Below are 17,567 nucleotides of genomic sequence, written 5' to 3'. Positions count from 1 at the left end.
TTCCCATTTTTGGGAGAAATTTCCCAATTTTTGTGAGAAATCACAGGCACGGGGCTAATATGTACATTCCTCTTTATTTAATACAGCACAGACACGTGACACATAGAAAAACAGAAAAGTACACTCATGAAAAAGCCTGTCGCAGTCAGGGACAGGGAACAGCTACGCCAAATTGAGTAAGGCTCCTACTGCAGAACAGGGGTCTGCCGGCAAGGGTGGATCCCAGAGCAAAGTCTGCTGCCAAAAAAAGCTTGTGCTCCTTTCAGGAAAGCAGAAAAGGGCAAGTCCCTTCCGGAACAGGTGAAGGCAGCGTCCCCCGCAAGGTTTGCAGGAGACGAACCCCGTGACTGTGTTTGGATCAGAGCACTGATAGAATGAAATGCTCTCCAGTTATTCGCACAGAGGGCCAATAGTCCTGACCTCTGAAAACATTGGACTGCTCAGGGATAGGAAACCTGAGTACCTGGAAGGAGTGAAAACGTCAAGTAGTCACACAGAAGAGAGTTAAAATTAGCCTCCCTGCCAGGGCTCTGCTAGCCACAACTGGGAATGTGCAGGGAACTAACCAGCTTCCCAACTAACAAAAGACTAACAGCCATTAAACTGACCAGAACAATATATGCATTGGAACTGACGCAGGCTTTTGAGGCAGCAGCTTCTTCCTTTTCCTGCTTCAGTTCAGGATGGAGATAAAGCAGGCACCAGTTCCTCTGGCAAAGAGCCTTACACACTTTTAAAAAATTAAAATACAAAAAAGGGAGACAGGTGTATTTACAAAATCCATGGCTGGTACAGTACATCATTTTTAAGACACACTAAATGCTACAATCTTTCAGGTCCTGAGATTATTACAAAAAAAACCCAAACCCAAAACAAAAACAAACCCCAACAACTCAAAACTTGTGTTCAGGTCCAGTTTCATAAGGAGAGAGGAAAGAAATCACACATTTAAAACACAGTATCCCTTGAAGTTATTGGAACACACCTCCCTAAAAAATCCAAATGGAAGTGGTGCTTACCACCCAAATGTAGCTGCATTTGGTTGTTCAGGCTTGTTGTCACAAGAGGGGAGCATTTCACGGGGCGGTTTCCCTGGAGAGCTCATCAGGTAAGCACAGGGCTGATGGGATCCCCTCTCCATTGCTGAGCCCTATGATCCAGAGTGTTAAAAGGAGGAAGGTGACCTTGTACAAATTCATGCTGGACTGAGGAAAGCATCACAGGAATCACCAACTCAAACAGGTTTGCCATCTCGTAGTAACTGTGCCCTCCTTTGTTTGAAGCCGAGGAATGCAAAGAATTCTAGCTGTGATTTAACACGCGTTAATAACAAAAAACAATTCCTCCAGCTTTTTGTTCTGAGCTCCCCAGTGAAAGGCAGCAAAATAGTTTCTCAGCCCTCCATTGTCTGGGGGATCACAGCAAGTCAGGTACAACTAAACTGGCTATATCCAAACTTGCTAAAATATATCTGTTTATATTAAAGTTACACCAAACAAAGGATACGGAGGCCAAACTGCTGTTGAGGGGATGTTCCCCACTGCCATTAGCTGTGCAGGGCACTCTTCTTCACTGACCCCCTTTTAACAGGCAGGCCTAGAGGGACTTGTACCCTCACCTGTTTTTTTCCCCCAATGAAGTATTCTGAACATAGAGATTTTGTATCATCAGAAGTTATCATCACAGATGCCCTTTTATTATAAGCACCTGACCTTAAGCTAGAGAATGGCAACTTTTTAAGGATTACTCATTAAATGCTTCTAACTCTCAGTAAAAGACTACAAGAGACAAATCATGTTAATAAGGATACTAGTTCAACTGCTAAAATATAGCACTCCTCAGTAGACTTTTGGGGGGTAAAAAGTAGTAGTTAATTTTTTTTTTTTTAACAGTAGTCCAAAAATAAAATTTCTCCATCTATTTCCAGTACAGATCTTGATAACTATGCAAGAACATGGTACTAATTGCTACATGATGGAATCACCGGCAATAAAACACATACTACAATTCTCACCTCTGAGCTAAATTGTTATTTGTAGTTACATACAACAAGACTAAAAGACCAGTGAGAAATACCTGGGGACTGGGATTTAGTTTTTATTTAGCTGGTAACTCCCCTTGTTTAGAAGCAACTTCATTTCAGTAAGAAATTAATTTAATTCACTTCTGATGCTGGAAAGAAACCTGGGATGTCTCATGAGTTTCTTCCCAAATCCAATCTGTACATTAAAAAACATTTCTGCAGCTTCCTAATCCAATTTTGAGAGCTGAATATTTTACAAAACTCTCAGACTAAAACCTGTCACAAGAAGTAATTTTAGCTTCTTCCCTCTCAAGCAACTTCATGACACTTGACACTACATGTTGCACCAGTGAAAGGGTTTCTTTTTTAAAATACAATTTTTTTTTCACGTTAGCAAAAAGTTCTGCATTACAGACATTCAAAAATACTCCATTTTCTTTGGGTAAAATTTCAATATGTGTTAAGAGGGGTAGCTGGGGAAAGGAATGCATGTAACACTGAAACATGTAAATACTTATCTGCATAGTTGATATTAGTGACTACTAATCAAACTAAGGCCTTAGCTGGAAAAAGCTGAGAACACAAAAAAAGTTTCTTCCCCCACTCTGGTGAAATCTGCTAAGTCTCAATGAAGCTCTGTCCACCTCAGCAACTGTTCAGTTTGGCCTCTGATAGTGGCATCTTCTGACTGGTTTTGGTTGATTCTCTCCCACTCTTTTTCTCTTGGTACTAGACAAATGCAAATATAACTATTTATTGATAAAACACATCTCCACACATTGCTAGGAAGAAACAAAAAACCCTTTTAGTATTGTGCATGATAGGAACCAAATATAGTGTACGCTGCTTGGCTGGGATAACTTCACCATAAATAAAAACTTAGTAGCTAATGGTTATTGTTTAAGCAGGAGATGACAGCAGTGAAGAGACTGACACACACTTCTAGATACAAAATGTGGTGGTGGTTGGGTAGAACTATAGCTGTCAAAAATGGCTACAAAAGACAAGCCTATATCCTTGACTACTGACAAGATCAGCAGTTTTCCTTATGAGTGTGCAAAAACAGCTGCAGGGAATCTTTGTACTTCCCCAGTTTTGGGCCAGTTCCAGGCCATGTTGATCTCTCAGCATAACTCACAGCAGCACCAGGGCTTTCTAGAGCCCCAAAAGGCTATTACAGCAGCAAGGGATCACTGCATCATAGAAAAAGGATGATGAAGCCTCACCAGAAGTTTCCACAAACAAAGCATTCCCCTACACAACAGTTCTTTTTCCAGTGGCCCAGTAAGCATACTTCTGGCTACTTATTTTGGCAGTGATTTCTTAAGCAGTAGACAGACAGAGATTTTTACAACAGCTGCATTTGTTAAAGACTGCAACAGTCAGCCATCATCACCAGCTGTACATTCCTCATCTCACAGATCAGCCCAGGATGAAGAGCACGTGTGTTCAAAAGGAATTGAACGTAACTGGTGAATGTGGTAAACTTCACTGAAGTAACTTCACTGATGCACCTAAGACAGATTAAGAAGCACCCTCAAGTACCACTGCAACTGGCTGAGCTACCAGCAATAGTCCTGTCTTTGACTGGCACAATCAGATTGGTAGGAGAAATCCACTTATGGCATAGTTTGCATAACAGGATAACTCAAACGTGAAGCCAAGCCAAGAACTGAGTTAGGCTATTCTCTGCCACAGGAACGTATTTGGTACTGTATTTTCTGTTTTCCACACTGCTTCTCCACCCATGAAGGGCTCATCATTCCATTCCAACTCTGTAAAATAAATGCTTCCATTTCATATTGCAACTCAAAATCAGATCTTCCCTAGGGGAAGCACATCACAGAACTAGAACAGTCTAGTGATGCATATGCATGTTACCTTAAGTTTAGCACTTGGTCCACAAGTGAAGTGCTAATTTCAGGTATTCATGTTTATAATAATCATAAGTTAGATAGATCCTCAGCACAAAGCTGTTAAAATCACTAGATCATCTATTGCAGATAGCTAGAAGGAAACAAGCACAGATACTATTATGAGGGTTTATCTGCAGCTAAGAACACATGAACTTACTGTTCATTATAGTAAGAGAAGAAACCACTAATGAAATCTCAACAAATTGAGACATACAACTTGAAAAGTATGTCATGACGAGTGACTTAGGCAGCATGTGAAGCATAGCTAGCTTTAAACTCAATTAGCAGCTGCACTCTTGCAGGTTTTACTGAATTCTGTCTTACATAGGCTGCATGGTGGAAAGTGACAACTTTGGTAAATATGAGAATCCTTGCAGTAACTGCTGATGTGACCAGCTGCACACAAGATTCTTGCAATTAATCTCAATTCAAATATGTTGCAAGCTGCTATTTTAACTTTATTTACTCCCCCAGCTCCTTGGGGCTGTCAGCCACACATCTCTGCCTCAGACTCAGTGATTGTGTGAAGCAGCCCAGTCATTAATAAGGTTACCAAACAGGGCCCATAATGTTTTACTCATGACCTAATTAAGAAACAAATTCAAAACCTTCAGAGAAAAATGCAACAAGTTTCATTCCCATTAGCCACTTCCTTTCTCTCATGCACATTTACACACACTCATGCACACACTCTTTTATTGTACTGTCATCTTTGCACAAATGTTCCACCTTGAAGTAGCATTTAACAGAGCCAGGAGAATGGAGAAAGATGAACAGGTTTCAGGAATATTGCTTGTGTGTGTGCGTGTGTGCACGTGTGAGAGAGAATGCACAAGCACACAGAACCAATGCCACAGCACAGCAGCTATGAAGTTACACACATTACACACTTGGTTTTGTTTTTTTCTTTACAAAAGGGAAAGAAACCCCAGTTTAACAGCATAAAGCCATCTTGGCAAGCTTAAGATTTTCCTCCAAAATGCTTTCCAGCACTTCAGGATCGCTGAGAAAAGTTTAAAGAGGGTAGGGAAATAAAATAAAAAAAAAAACAAACCAAAACAAAAAAAGGCACTTAAACAAAGGACAAAGGCCTGAATCAAGTAAGTCATGAAGGGTAACAGCCATTTCACCAGAGCTTGGACCAGTCGAAGTCTACCAACATTTTAAAACTTTTCTATAAAATTAAAATTGCATAAAGTGTTAATGAATCAGTTGTTTGCCTAATGCTTTAACCTTCTGGTTCATTTTATGAAAAAACAAAAACAAAACAACTAACAAGCCCAAACAAAAAAAACAAGTGTCCCTTTAATGATTTTCCCCCCAGTTCAGCAAAATATGAAAGTTAGGTGTGGGAGAAAGCCTTCCACAGTTTGGCTTGGCTGTAGGTTTTCCCTGCAATGCCATCTTCAAAAAAAAAAATCCAGAACAAAAGCAGAAGAGGGACCACTGTGCTTTCACCAATTCACTCAAAAACAAACAAAAAAATTGAAACAAAAAACCCATCAACCCAAACACCCGAACGCTTCTAATCCAACCGTGGGCAAAAACTAATCAAAAGAAAACAAAAAACCCCTGTAAACTAGATTAAAATTTGCTAATAAATACAGCCAAAAGTTCATTTTACGAATGTAGCAGCAAATGTGATAAAGTTAGTTGGAGTCCAAGGTGACTCCCAGAGGGTTACTGGTTCACACAACTGACGGCAGCTTGGGAGAGTTGCAGATTTCTCTGTTTTCATGTCCTCAAGGGTCTTGCACCAAGTGGAGAAGGAGTGTGGAGGAAGGGTCAGGTGATGGGACTGCAGGAAGGAACAGGCTTTTAAGCGCCTGTCCACCCCTAAATCCATGCATCAGACAACATTGACCAGATTCAAACACAAAGCAGAACCCAAGTAATTAAAAGTTTCTTCTGATTAGCAGAAAACAGATGTGAAACCCACAGCATCCGCACTTGTGACTCAGTTGATCAGTATTTAGACATGTTTCTCAAATCGACAGAGAAGGCTGGACAAAGTGACTTAGGCCATTTGCGTCTTGGAATGGGAGAACATTGCAGTAATAGTCCAAGGTATGAGGAAACTCTGCAGCCTGTTTTTCATCTAGCCTGCTTTCTTTCTTTGCAAGAGTCTCTTATGATTTCACATAGCTACCATGGTTTTTGGGACTTTGGATCATGTAGCAGGGAATATTACCCAGAGAGTTTCAACATTTAAAACCTATGTTTGAAGTTATTGCTTGCATTTGTTTGGGGCTTTCAGAGAGCTTGACACGTTAGCTCATATACAATCCCCAAACCAAGTTCAGCCCTGCTGCCTGAAAAGACAGCTCTACTTGGCTTTCTTATTGCTTGTGAATACTGAGGGTTTATTTAGTATGTACAACTACAGTTTATTTATTAACAAAGGCCCTTAAAAAGTAGTAAAAACCTGGGGGAGGGAAAATGTCCTCAGAAGAGCTGCTGTGCAGAAAATAGTAAAACATGAACCTAATTTTGCATTCAAACGTTGCAATAATCTTTCCCATTCTGTCTATGCTACCTGCAAAGGTCTCTGGGAACCACCCTATTATTTCCTTTGATTTGGCCTTGCTAGGTTTAACCAAGGAGAACAGAAAACAGCAAGTAAAGGTCCCCATCCCCAATGTTGTTCATTCAAAAGATGCTCAGGAGCATAATGACTAACAGGAGTATAATGACTGAAAAGTGTTGCCTGCTGGGGGGGGGTTGTTTGAACTGATGTCACAAACAATGTATGGTCATCTTTATTTTCATCATCCTAGTATCTACTTGCAAAATAAGTATTAGTGTACTCATCTCCCAAGACTGAGAAGCTCAATAGGACACAGAGGTAGGACTACTCCTACCCTCAAGATTTAGAGAGGATACTCTTCAACTGAAGATGAAGCACACTTCCAGGAAGAAAGGAATGTTGAAAGGAAATTTGTGCCATAGTTATAAAGGGCTCCAAGTCTCCCAGTCTAAAATTTCAGTAAGTATGAAGACAAAAGATGACAATTTGAATGGGATGCCTTGATGAGGAAAACACAGAAGAGGTAGAACTCTCTTAGGACAGGGTCCTTTAAATATATTGCTGCCCAATGGCTCACTGCCACAACTCCCTTAGCTACATGCATTGGTGAAGTTCTCAGGTTTGACACAGTTCAGAGAATTAACATCCTGTCAGAACTGTTGGGCCTCAAAAAACACAGTTGGCTTCCTTCAACCCTTCCTGGAGAAAAGAAAAAAATACCAGATGAAGCTTGCACTCTAAGTAGTTAATGGTATTTTGACAGAATTTGTGCAGTATTAATGCCAGGGTCTACATAGCATTTGTGTTTCAACTCTAAACCTTGACAGAGATGCAAGCTTATCTGATCAACACACCACATACAAAACATTAGTGCCAGCTAAAAAGCATTTAATTGGCAGATGCTGTGGAGTGAAACTAATGAACTAATGCATCTTAATTCAATCTGTCTTTCACAGAAGTGTTGTGCAAAAACATTTATTGCTGAGCTCAACCCAACATTTTTATACTAAATACACAATATATATTATTTTAAATTTATGTATATATATTTATATAAAATTAAAATGAGCTCTAAATAGAAAAGAAATTGTTGTCTGATCTAAGAAAAATAAATCACATGTAAAAGAAACCTGCAAGCTCTAAGTAATCTAGCAAAATACACTGAAGAGTCATTATTCAGGGTTCAAAGTCTCTCTAAAGGTGTGAGAAAACCAGTAGTGTCTGGTTCAATCTCTGAGTCAAACTACCAGAAAAACTATCTACTAAGAATTTCAGCATCTCTAGTCAAAGGAATGTTTCAGGGTTGAAGGAGAAGGGTGTCATTCTGAGTTATTTGCTCCTTTTCCCTATGTCTTACTTAAGTTTCTGCCATTTTCACCTTTTATCTGACAGCTCAAGGGACTCAACAACAAAGTTCTGTCCTAGTGTCGAAAGTGCAACACGTGCTGGATGCTTCCTAATCTTACCTGTGAACCGGCTGATGTATTGCTATTAAAGAAAAAAAAACCAAAAACCAACAAACAAAACAACAAAGGCAGCTCTGCAGTCTTGTGCTACCACGTAAGAAAGAGTTCAGGTCAAACTTCCCAAGCCAGCAGGGGCTGGAAATGCTGGAGACAACCCATTCAGCCCCCAGAAGAGAAGGCACCTCTGGTCGCTTTTGAACGACTCCTCTTTGGCTAATGCCTGAAGCAGTATTAATCTGACTCTGGAATAGGTTACAATCAGCTTTCTTTAACTAGCAAATCAATATAATGCATGGCTTCTGGGAGGAGTTAGATAAAAGGTAAAGCCTGAGAATGAGAAAAGAACTGGTTGTGGTTCATGAAAGACATGAATAGAGTCTCTTTCCAGTAGCAAATAAGCACAAGGTAAAAGAAAGTTTAACAAATGAAAATACTGAAATATTAGTGTGACTGAAAAAAAAGTGGGAAAGAAATGCTAGTCTGACCAATAAAATGTGGGTTTGTTTTCATGTAAATGAATTTCCATCCCCTTCCTCCCTTAAATAAGAACTTTTGTACTACAAAAAATAACCCTGAAAATAAATCAAATAGTCTGTGTCTCACATATTGATGTACCAGGAGATCTGTTTTTGAAGACAATTCTCTATTGAGACTGCATGCATCTGTAGGCTCCCTAAAGCCAAAGAGCCTTCTAAACCTGGATGAATGCCCATTATCAGAAACTGTTTTTGTCTAAAGGTTTAATTATAATGCAAAGTATCCCAGCACCATCTCTACTCTACATAACCTTTGGTCCACAACCACATAGTACACTCAGGACCTACACATAATCTTATACTGGGCACTAAGGAAGTGGATGATTCCACCTTATGCAATGAATGGAGAAACCTATTCTAGCACCTTTCACCACTTCCACTTTTCACTGGACTTCACCCAGAAACAAAATGTTGGTGCTGCTGTGGGTTTGACGATCAATTTCTTTTAAGAGCCAATCAGAGCAGATAAAAAAAAAGTTGTTTCTTTAGGCAATATCAAACTATGACCAGTCTGCATGACCAGGAGGACCAGTCCTCCTTTTCCTTCTCTCTTTGATCAAGTATTGTTTTATTTTTCTTCTTCCTCTCACCACAGTGCTTAGGATCAGAATATGTAAACATTGACAGAAACAGCAGCCCTGTGACAATAAGCACTTTCCCAACTGGGCAGATTCTGTCAGCCAACCAGAACTGCTTCAGCTCCCTTGCTTGTCCAGAAGTCACTGGTTTTTCCGCTGTAACTTAGTGTCCCCTTTACTTTGGCCTCCATCTGTAGATGAGAGACAGAAACAAAAAAGAAGAATAAAAGCATGAGTGAACTTTTGTTTTTGTAACTTACAGTAGTTACAGGAATTTGGCAGGTTCAGCTTTAGCACCACCAAAAAGTACATTGTCTTTACCCAGTGGAAGACTTTGCATCTTTTCTGTGGTTCATTTATTAGAAATGGCATTGTTGAAACCTGATATATCAAGCTTCATACCAAAACACTGCCCAATTTTTTGGTACTGAGAGCTCTCAAATAAAGAATGAACAATGCCCACCAAACTGCTGCCACCCTTCCCATTCCCTCTCCTGCCCTCCAGAAAACACATACAGGTGACAAAGAAAGGTAAACTGCACTTTCTAAAGCTTTCTGAAAATTTTCCTCCTCTAAGTGTTACAAACAGAAAAATAAAATGTTCTGCTTCAAGTTTCTCTTCTCAACTAAAGTATCTCCTATCAAGCATATAATTCCTAAGGAGAGCAGACATTCCATTAACAAACCATCCCACCATTCACATGTGAATATAGTCTTATAAGAAACATGAAAAAAGCTTTTAGCTGGAAGGTCAGTTTCTCCTTCAAAGGAGAAATCAAAATTTTTAGTGGAAAAAAAAACTTTATGCAGCCTATAAACAATCATGTTAGCGTCCATTAAGTACTATTCCTTTTTTCCCCACTTATTGAATTTGTACACTTCAGTTTCTAGAATTGTTGCAGTAAGTATTGGAATTTTTGAATTTTTTTTTGTTCCCGACATTGAAGAGAAGTAGGGAAAAAAAAATCATTCCAGTTCCAAAATACTGCTACTACAATAGAGTAAGTTCTGCCAGCTGCTCCCAAAGTTTGTCCCTGTGTTGTGTCTTCTCTAAATTAAGTACTAGTGTATATTACATTTCACTCTAAGGCAGAAATACAACTTTTAAGTTAAAAATAAGTAATAAGAACTATATAATGTCTTTACCTGTGTAAGCTTGCTGCAAGTGAGCAGGCAGAGGTGAGTGAGACAGCGTTGCTGCATGCTGAGCACCTGGCTGTAAACCCTTCAGTAAGTCTGGGGGAAAAAAGGGAGAACAAAGATAAAAAAATCTTGAGAAGAGAGGCAGTCTTTGTGAAATAAGTTTTTGTTTTTATTGTGTAGCTGTAGTAGCAGGCTTTCATTGCATGATAGCATTCTGATGGCTGGAGTAAGTCAACAAAGACAAACCTATTCAAATATAGTTAGTGAAAAGTCAGAGCAGGGACTGTCCCTTGCTACTGGGATGCAACTCTTCATATAATTTGGTTTGGCAGAAAGACCAACATTTTATATGGCTTAAGAACACAAATAGCTTCTTTATAAGCAATCAGAAAAAGTAAATGCCATCTTGGTTGATAGTTCTTCATAAGAGAGCTGTTTGATATCTGAGATTGAGTTAAGGCTACTTTGAGGAATCACCATATTAAGTTTCTTATTTGAACTGTGACATTTGAATACTTTTAAACTATACTCCTTTCTAAAAATAAGCTATTAGAAGTCAACCCAAAAAAGTACATTCAAAACTAAACAAATACCATGAATATAACATTGAAGTTAAGCTTATCAAAGGTGATTTATAACACTTAGGTATTATGTAAAGAAAGTTTTTACCAGTGAAGGAATCCCATTTATTCTCCTGTAGGGATTTTCATGAACCAAATCCAAGTGTCTCAGGACTTTTTTGCTTCCCTACTCCATTTCCATTTTAAGGATGCATCTTTCCTTATAGCACTGTCATAATTCCACTCACTCTGAGTTAGGCTGTGGTGGAAAGCCGCTGAGGTAGATCCCGAGGTGGTTGTCACTCCAGCTGTGTCCGTCCCAAAGCCAAGCAGCTCCAAGGGAAACTGGAAGGGCACAGTCACAGGAACAAGGCCACCCAGCATCCCAAAAGGAGTTAATGGTGCAGACGTCACGTTCTGACTGGTCACAGACAGGGGTGATGCCATGAGAGTCAGAGGTGAGGCATTAGCCAGTAACGATGCTCCTGCTGTTGACTGTGCAAAAAAACAAAAGGCAGTACTTCAAGATTTTTAAAGATCTGAATTGTATTCTTTAAGGGTATAAAAATCAACTATTCTCTGTTAAGTGTTGCTCTGTTGAGAAGTATATTAAACTACTAATGAATATCCACTTATCCACACCCAGGAAGTCTTCCCAGTGTTCATCCGCTAAGCAAGCACAATTATATTGCACACTCAGAAATAAAGGTATGGTTCATGTATCATGTTTTTCTCAGCCTTACAGGTAATTTCCTTGATCTCTTTTCTTATTATGCACTGGGTCTACAGTCACAATACAGTATCTTCTATTCGGTTATTAATATGAAATTATCCAAGATCTGAAGCTCTTCAGAAGTACTGTACCCCTTTCCAAATCTGGGTCTTAACAGAACATTATTTCTAAAGAGGTTGCAGAGAAACAATGAATTCTGAAAATTAAGATTCATATGTAAGAATCCCCAAACTTAAGAAGTCAGGTTAGCAAAATGCATACATACATATGTATGTAAAGGTATGTATGCACATGTCAGAGGAAAAGGCAAAGGAAAATCTCTCCACTCTAAATGTCAAAAGGAAGTTAAATTCACTGCAGCTTTAAAATAAAAATGCAAGATTAGTCAGAACATTTTAGCTACAACAGCTCCCAAATCGCATTAATTCCTCTAATAGCAGATCAGCTCATTCTTGTTTAACAATCTTGCCTTCACTGCATATACAGTAATTTCATATGCTGATATTCAGTTCTCTAATTATCTACTACAAAACAGTTAGTATAGAAAGCACTTTGAATCAGACTCCAACTCAGATATTGTAGTTATTTAAATTAAAAATACTCAGACAGAATAGGATTTCAAATCTCTGCATTTTTACAAGTAAGCCTCTACTGAAACTAAAACTTAGAATCATTTTAATGAACACATGAGCTTAAAATGAAAACTACATTTCACCGAGTTCTGTAATAACAACTTACAGAAAAAGCAAAGTAATGAAATCTCCTAGCATGGAAAAACTTTTATTACCAGTTTTGGTCTTAAGATGTTCCGATGAAAGCAGCTAAAGAAAGGACAGTTTCTTCTTATGACAAAACAGTATTTTAAAACAGTGACCCTTTAAAAAGGGCATTTACCTACAGGTGATGTTCCTAGCAAGTGTTTATATTGGTCATCTTAAAGGTACCAACTTCTACAACATACTTTATCCCACAAGTAGAAAAAAAAAGAATGAAAAGTGTCAACACACTATTATTCTCGTTTGCCTTTAAAATTACTAATTTCACAATAAGCTCATTTACAAAAAATTGACAACTGTTCATTGTCTGCGTAATCTAGTAAAGGGCAACAAAATAAAAGCAATACAGTAATGTTTTGCAACTGTGAATTTGTTGAAAAATGCCTCAAAACTCTTTAAAAGTGCTCTGCCAAGAACTTGCTTACTCACTCAAAAAGGAGAAGTACAGTGAAGAAAAGAACTACAGAGCACGGCCTAAAGGAACTGCAGTTCAGATGTTTCTATTTAACTCATGTACAATAATTCTTAAAAGGGTTCATCCTGGTCATGTAGATCTGAGTCATTAAGATCCTTAGAAGTCTAAGCTAGAATCTGCTCAACAGTACTAATGGCAGGTAGAGCTTTTTAAGGAAACCACACATGTACTCTTTGGCTTTGTGTCCTTAAGATGTAACTTCTGTAAGGCTTCAGCAGGTATATTCTGGTACTTAATTGTGTCAGTCAGAAAGGAGGAAAAAATTGTGTCAGTGGAAAGAAGGGAAACATTTCTTGGAAGCTTCCTAGTTAAGTACATCTTTATTATCACATGAAATAATCTAGTTTCATCTTTAATGTAAGCAGACCAGAATATTATAATGAACAATGCAGGTACCATTCTCATCTTCTAATAGCATCTCAAATAGGAATTAAATCCCTAAGGCCTTAAAAGAAAGGAGATTCACTTTCAGGCTTATGTGAAGTTTTAAGAGGAGCAACTAAGTCCTTAGTACATTGTTCCTAAAAACTAGTCTGGAAATGATGTTGGTTCAGCAGTCAGCCATTACACCTTTATAGCTAAATAAAAACCTCTGATCACAAATCTCTTCCCCTTTAGTGTACTTGAACTGGGAGGTAATTTAATTCCAATCTTTCCTTGAATGTACTCCACTCACTAAGCTTCACAGTGCACAACAGCCTTATTCCATGGTTTATCTTCTTTGATCTCATACTGTTCTTCTGAACCATTTTTAGGTTATGAAAGCAATTTCTGAAGTGTCAAAAAACCCACATGAAAGGTCCCAATAATTATTTTAGTGGTACCTTATGCCGCTCAGTGCCTTTAGCTGATTTACCCCTTTCTATATGCCAACACACCTTATTTTGTTGTATTACATTATGGACTCGTGTTACTTGATTGTTCACCACATAGCCCCACACTTCAGTGCTCTTCAGTAGGACTGTGGCCAAAATTCATTACTCAGGTGATCAGCGTTTCTAGCAAAAAAATTCCTTGCCTTCAACTACAGGAGGGTTTACCAGAATTCACCTCATCATCCAGCACAACACTGCTTACTTCCCTTCTCAGTCATCTTTAAGCACTACCACCCTCCATTTCACATTTGTTCTACATCACAGCCATTGCATCCACTGAATTCTGTTGATTGCACCAGGAAGAAACAACTCTCTTCCCAGTCCATTCATTGTAGCCCTTTTTGTCTCCTCCAGGCACCTTCAAGAGTACTCAAATGGCACTGTACTTGGCTCAGCTCTTCTGCAGACCCTATGTGGTTCCTCAGTGGCCTGTACACAGCACACAAGCTGTGGATCTTTTTGCCATTCAAAGCACCCAGAATAAGTGAATGCTGTGTCAGAGCCTGCCAGACTTTTATTGCTAACTGTTTCAGTACGGTAGGATAAAAGAAAGTGTCATGTAAAAATCATCTTCCTCCTGTTATTCAGCTGCATTAAGAATAATTTGATGGCAAACGAAAAGATTATAAAATACTGACAGAAGTAGAGTATACATAACTCCCATGCAACAAAAATGTGCATTGTTCAGAATAATACTAAGTTTTTCATTTGCTGTACACCAAGAACATAATTCAAAGCAATACTACTTTTCTTAAGTATTGAGGACTTCAGCATAGAGAGCATTAGAGAGAGGAAAACATCAAATTATCTCAGCAATTAAGCATTCCCAGTAAGAAGAACACAGCTTGGAAAAGCAGCTTGTCTTCTGAGTAAATAACAGGTTTATATGTTTTAGAACAATGGTATTTTCAAAAGATTTGTTTTGTTTGATTTGTCTTGTCTCTAGTGACAGTATAAGCTTTCAGTTTCTAGGGTATTTATATATTAATGGAGTGTCTCGTTCAGTTTAACTAGGTCCTACAAAATAAAATACATAGTCACAAATATAAAAGAAAAGCACTTGCTAGTGTTAATTACAAGTCTTGAATTACACTCAACCACAGGCAACTGAACTTTAGTTTTGAGGTTAATCATGAAGCCTGACAACATATGTATGAAGACACCTTTTACGTGACCAGCATAATCACAAATATGTAAATATTATATTATACACAAATCAAATAATGCAAGTACATACCACATCCCCTGAAAATATGGTCACACAAAGCTTACCTTTTCTAGTGCTGTTAAAAGAAAACAGTTAATTTTTTTCCACAGTATAGACCAACAAACAGTTTACAGTGAGGATTTGTTCCACCCTGATCCTTGCATTTCACATCAGCTGGAAATACATATTCTTTAGTATGAAATAGTTTCATCAGTATCGGCATTATGCTTAGAAAGGTAAAAAATTAAATTTATGACACTTACCAATCAAGACAAAATACACTAAGAATGTTCACAAAATAAATGTGATAAACATTCATGTAAGGCTCAAATGTAAACTCGTTTGATTCATACCTGCACGCTGGCTGCTACAACTGGAGACCCTGAGGCAGAAGATGGTCTGTGTGGAGTTGACAATTGTTTAGTAGCACCCTGTGTTCCACTTCCTGCTCCCCCAGACAGACTAGTCCTACTAGCTCCACTTGAGTTAAGGTTACTGCCTCTGCTGGCAGGTACATTCATTCCAACTCCACCCAGATTATTTTTACCAACAGTTCCAGAAGGAGAAGAGTTGGGCAATTTTGAAGAAGCCTGAGGGTTTTTTGCAGGCTGAAGGCCTGAGGTGCGATTAGAGGACAGCAAATTCACTGTGGGAGACTGCCTGCTGATATTTACACCACTGGTCTGTTTATGAAGGGGGTTGTTGCTGGAGTGACTACTCTGGGAAACTAGTGCACTTGAACTGGAAGAACTGGGTGTTGTTGCAGGCCTGGGGGATGAGGTGGACTTGGATGAAAATTTAGGTGATGCATTGGGCTTGGGTGTCACAGAGGGCTTAGATGAAGTGGGCTTGGGAGAGGCAGCAGGTTTGGGAGAGGCAGCCATGGAGAAGGGAGGCTTGAAACCCTGGGAAGAAACTTGTGACACCATAGCCTTGGCTAAATAGTTACTAGAGGTAGAGGTGCTGGATGCTGTCCGAGAAACCAGTGGGTGAGACACTTGAGAGCCACTTCCGGATGAGGGATTGGACAAAGGCAGGCGATACACTACAGACTTATCTTGAGCCTTGAGGACTGGTGATGAGCAAGAGAGTTTGGGATTACTACTCAATTTCACCACAGGATTGGTCTGTGATTTACTAATAGTTGCTTGTAAGGGAGATACGTATTTCTGTTGTACAGCTGAATGCTGGTGCACCTTTGTCACTTGTGATGCTGAGGAAGTACCACCTTGAGCCTCAGCAGATGATACCAAGATATCCTTGGTTCTTTGAGAGGAGGTGGAAATAGCTGCTTGAGTCTTAGAGGAAGAAACGTGAGTCTGAGAAGAGGAGGAAGCAGCTTGGATCTGACTTGACCTCTGTAGTCCTTGTTGAAGTAGTTTGGCTGGCAAAGGCTCTAAGGAAACCTTGGGATTTTGAATTGAAGATCCAGCAATAAGGCCTGAAGAGATACCAGTGTGAACTAAGTCCTGGGGTTTCTTTGGTACTGGCCCTGTGTGACCAGCAATAAGACTTGATGAATGTGATGTTTGAGTGGGCTCTACTTTCTTTGAAGTTGCCAGAGGCAACTTACTCATAATGCTTGCTAGTTTCTCTTCCCTCAGCCCCGGGCGAGGTCTGGATGTTGGTGTGTCTATGGTGGACCCAAGAGGTGATCCCTTGGCACCATTATTGATAACTGCCAGAGCATCAGAAACAGAGTCCAGTGAGGGTGGGTGGAAAGAGAGGTCTTCATCCAGTGAGTCATCCAAGCAGATGGTCTCTGGAGCTGCTGTGCAGCTAGAGCTGGCTGGGGTGCACACAGCTGCACTGGAACCCAGTACAGTAGCACAACTTGAATTGACTGAAGACATACAGGTTTTCTGTTCTTTTTTTGGACTGGAGTCCTGAAAATGAAGGGATAGGAAACATCAGGTTTAATAGTCTTTCTGAAACTGATTTAAGGTAATCTTTAGTGTAATACTTTTATTCAGTAAATTCAGACAAACCAAAGATCTACTACTGAAATTTTCATATTAAGATACTTATGATATCTAGGTGTGGAACCATGTGTGCTAATTCAATATCTGGATTTAAAAATCTGGCATTCTTACTCCACATAACTAAAAGTGTCCCATACAGTGAAGAACAACCAGTGCTGTGAAGAATAGGAGAGCTAATCTGATCACTTAGTAAAACTGCTAATGAATTAAGACAACACCTGGTCATGTCAAATGAGGACCTCTAAACTATGGCATCCTTCCAACCACACTGTTTTCCAGTGTTGCCAATTTTAACACAAACTGAAAACACACAAAACACACATTCAAAAATGTGAAGCATCACTGGAACTAGTACCTCTTCATAGTCAAAAAACTATACAGCTTCAAGTGGCAAAGCTATACAGAGGTCTTTTGTACTACATTCTCTGAAGTAATACACCACCAAGCCAATAAGCACTGCCTGACAAACCTTCTGCAAGAATTTTTCAGGATCAGAGGCAGAAACAGGTTGTATCAAACGGTCACATTGGACCATTAAGTGGGTATTCAAATATCTTAATAGGCTTTTACCTTTGCTTTGGGTTTAGGGGCCAGAATCACCTTCTTCTTTGCCCTAAAACGGAAGGGATAAATGTGCGTCAGAAGACCAAAAATGAAAGCATTTTCATTTTAAGTGTTATCCTGATTATACCCCAATAAACTAGAATGATGGCTACAGGAGTCCAGCTTTAATAATAAAACATCCTTGAAATGAAAAATGGTTTAAAATA

General features: G+C 39.1%; 1 protein-coding gene across 2 annotated transcripts in view; it reads right to left on the bottom strand.

Annotated features, from left to right (window-relative positions):
- Positions 1 to 55: 55 nt before the first annotated feature.
- UBN2 (ubinuclein 2) overlaps positions 56 to 17,567 on the bottom strand; it is a 51,846-nt gene continuing 34,334 nt past the window's right edge. For both annotated transcript variants that reach the window (XM_064419980.1, XM_064419981.1), the window contains 5 exons: positions 17,368 to 17,410; positions 15,169 to 16,701; positions 10,998 to 11,244; positions 10,193 to 10,282; positions 56 to 9,237 (listed from right to left, as the gene is read on the bottom strand). In XM_064419980.1, the coding sequence (XP_064276050.1) occupies positions 9,188 to 9,237; positions 10,193 to 10,282; positions 10,998 to 11,244; positions 15,169 to 16,701; positions 17,368 to 17,410 (1,963 nt within the window). In that variant the 3' untranslated portion in view covers positions 56 to 9,187. The remainder of the gene's footprint in view (positions 9,238 to 10,192; positions 10,283 to 10,997; positions 11,245 to 15,168; positions 16,702 to 17,367; positions 17,411 to 17,567) is intronic.

Source organism: Passer domesticus, chromosome 5 (genome assembly GCF_036417665.1).
Source record: "Passer domesticus isolate bPasDom1 chromosome 5, bPasDom1.hap1, whole genome shotgun sequence".
NCBI classification, from domain to species: domain Eukaryota; kingdom Metazoa; phylum Chordata; class Aves; order Passeriformes; family Passeridae; genus Passer; species Passer domesticus.
The sequence above is the reverse complement of the archived record's forward strand: the minus strand, read 5'-3'. Positions and strand labels throughout refer to the sequence as shown.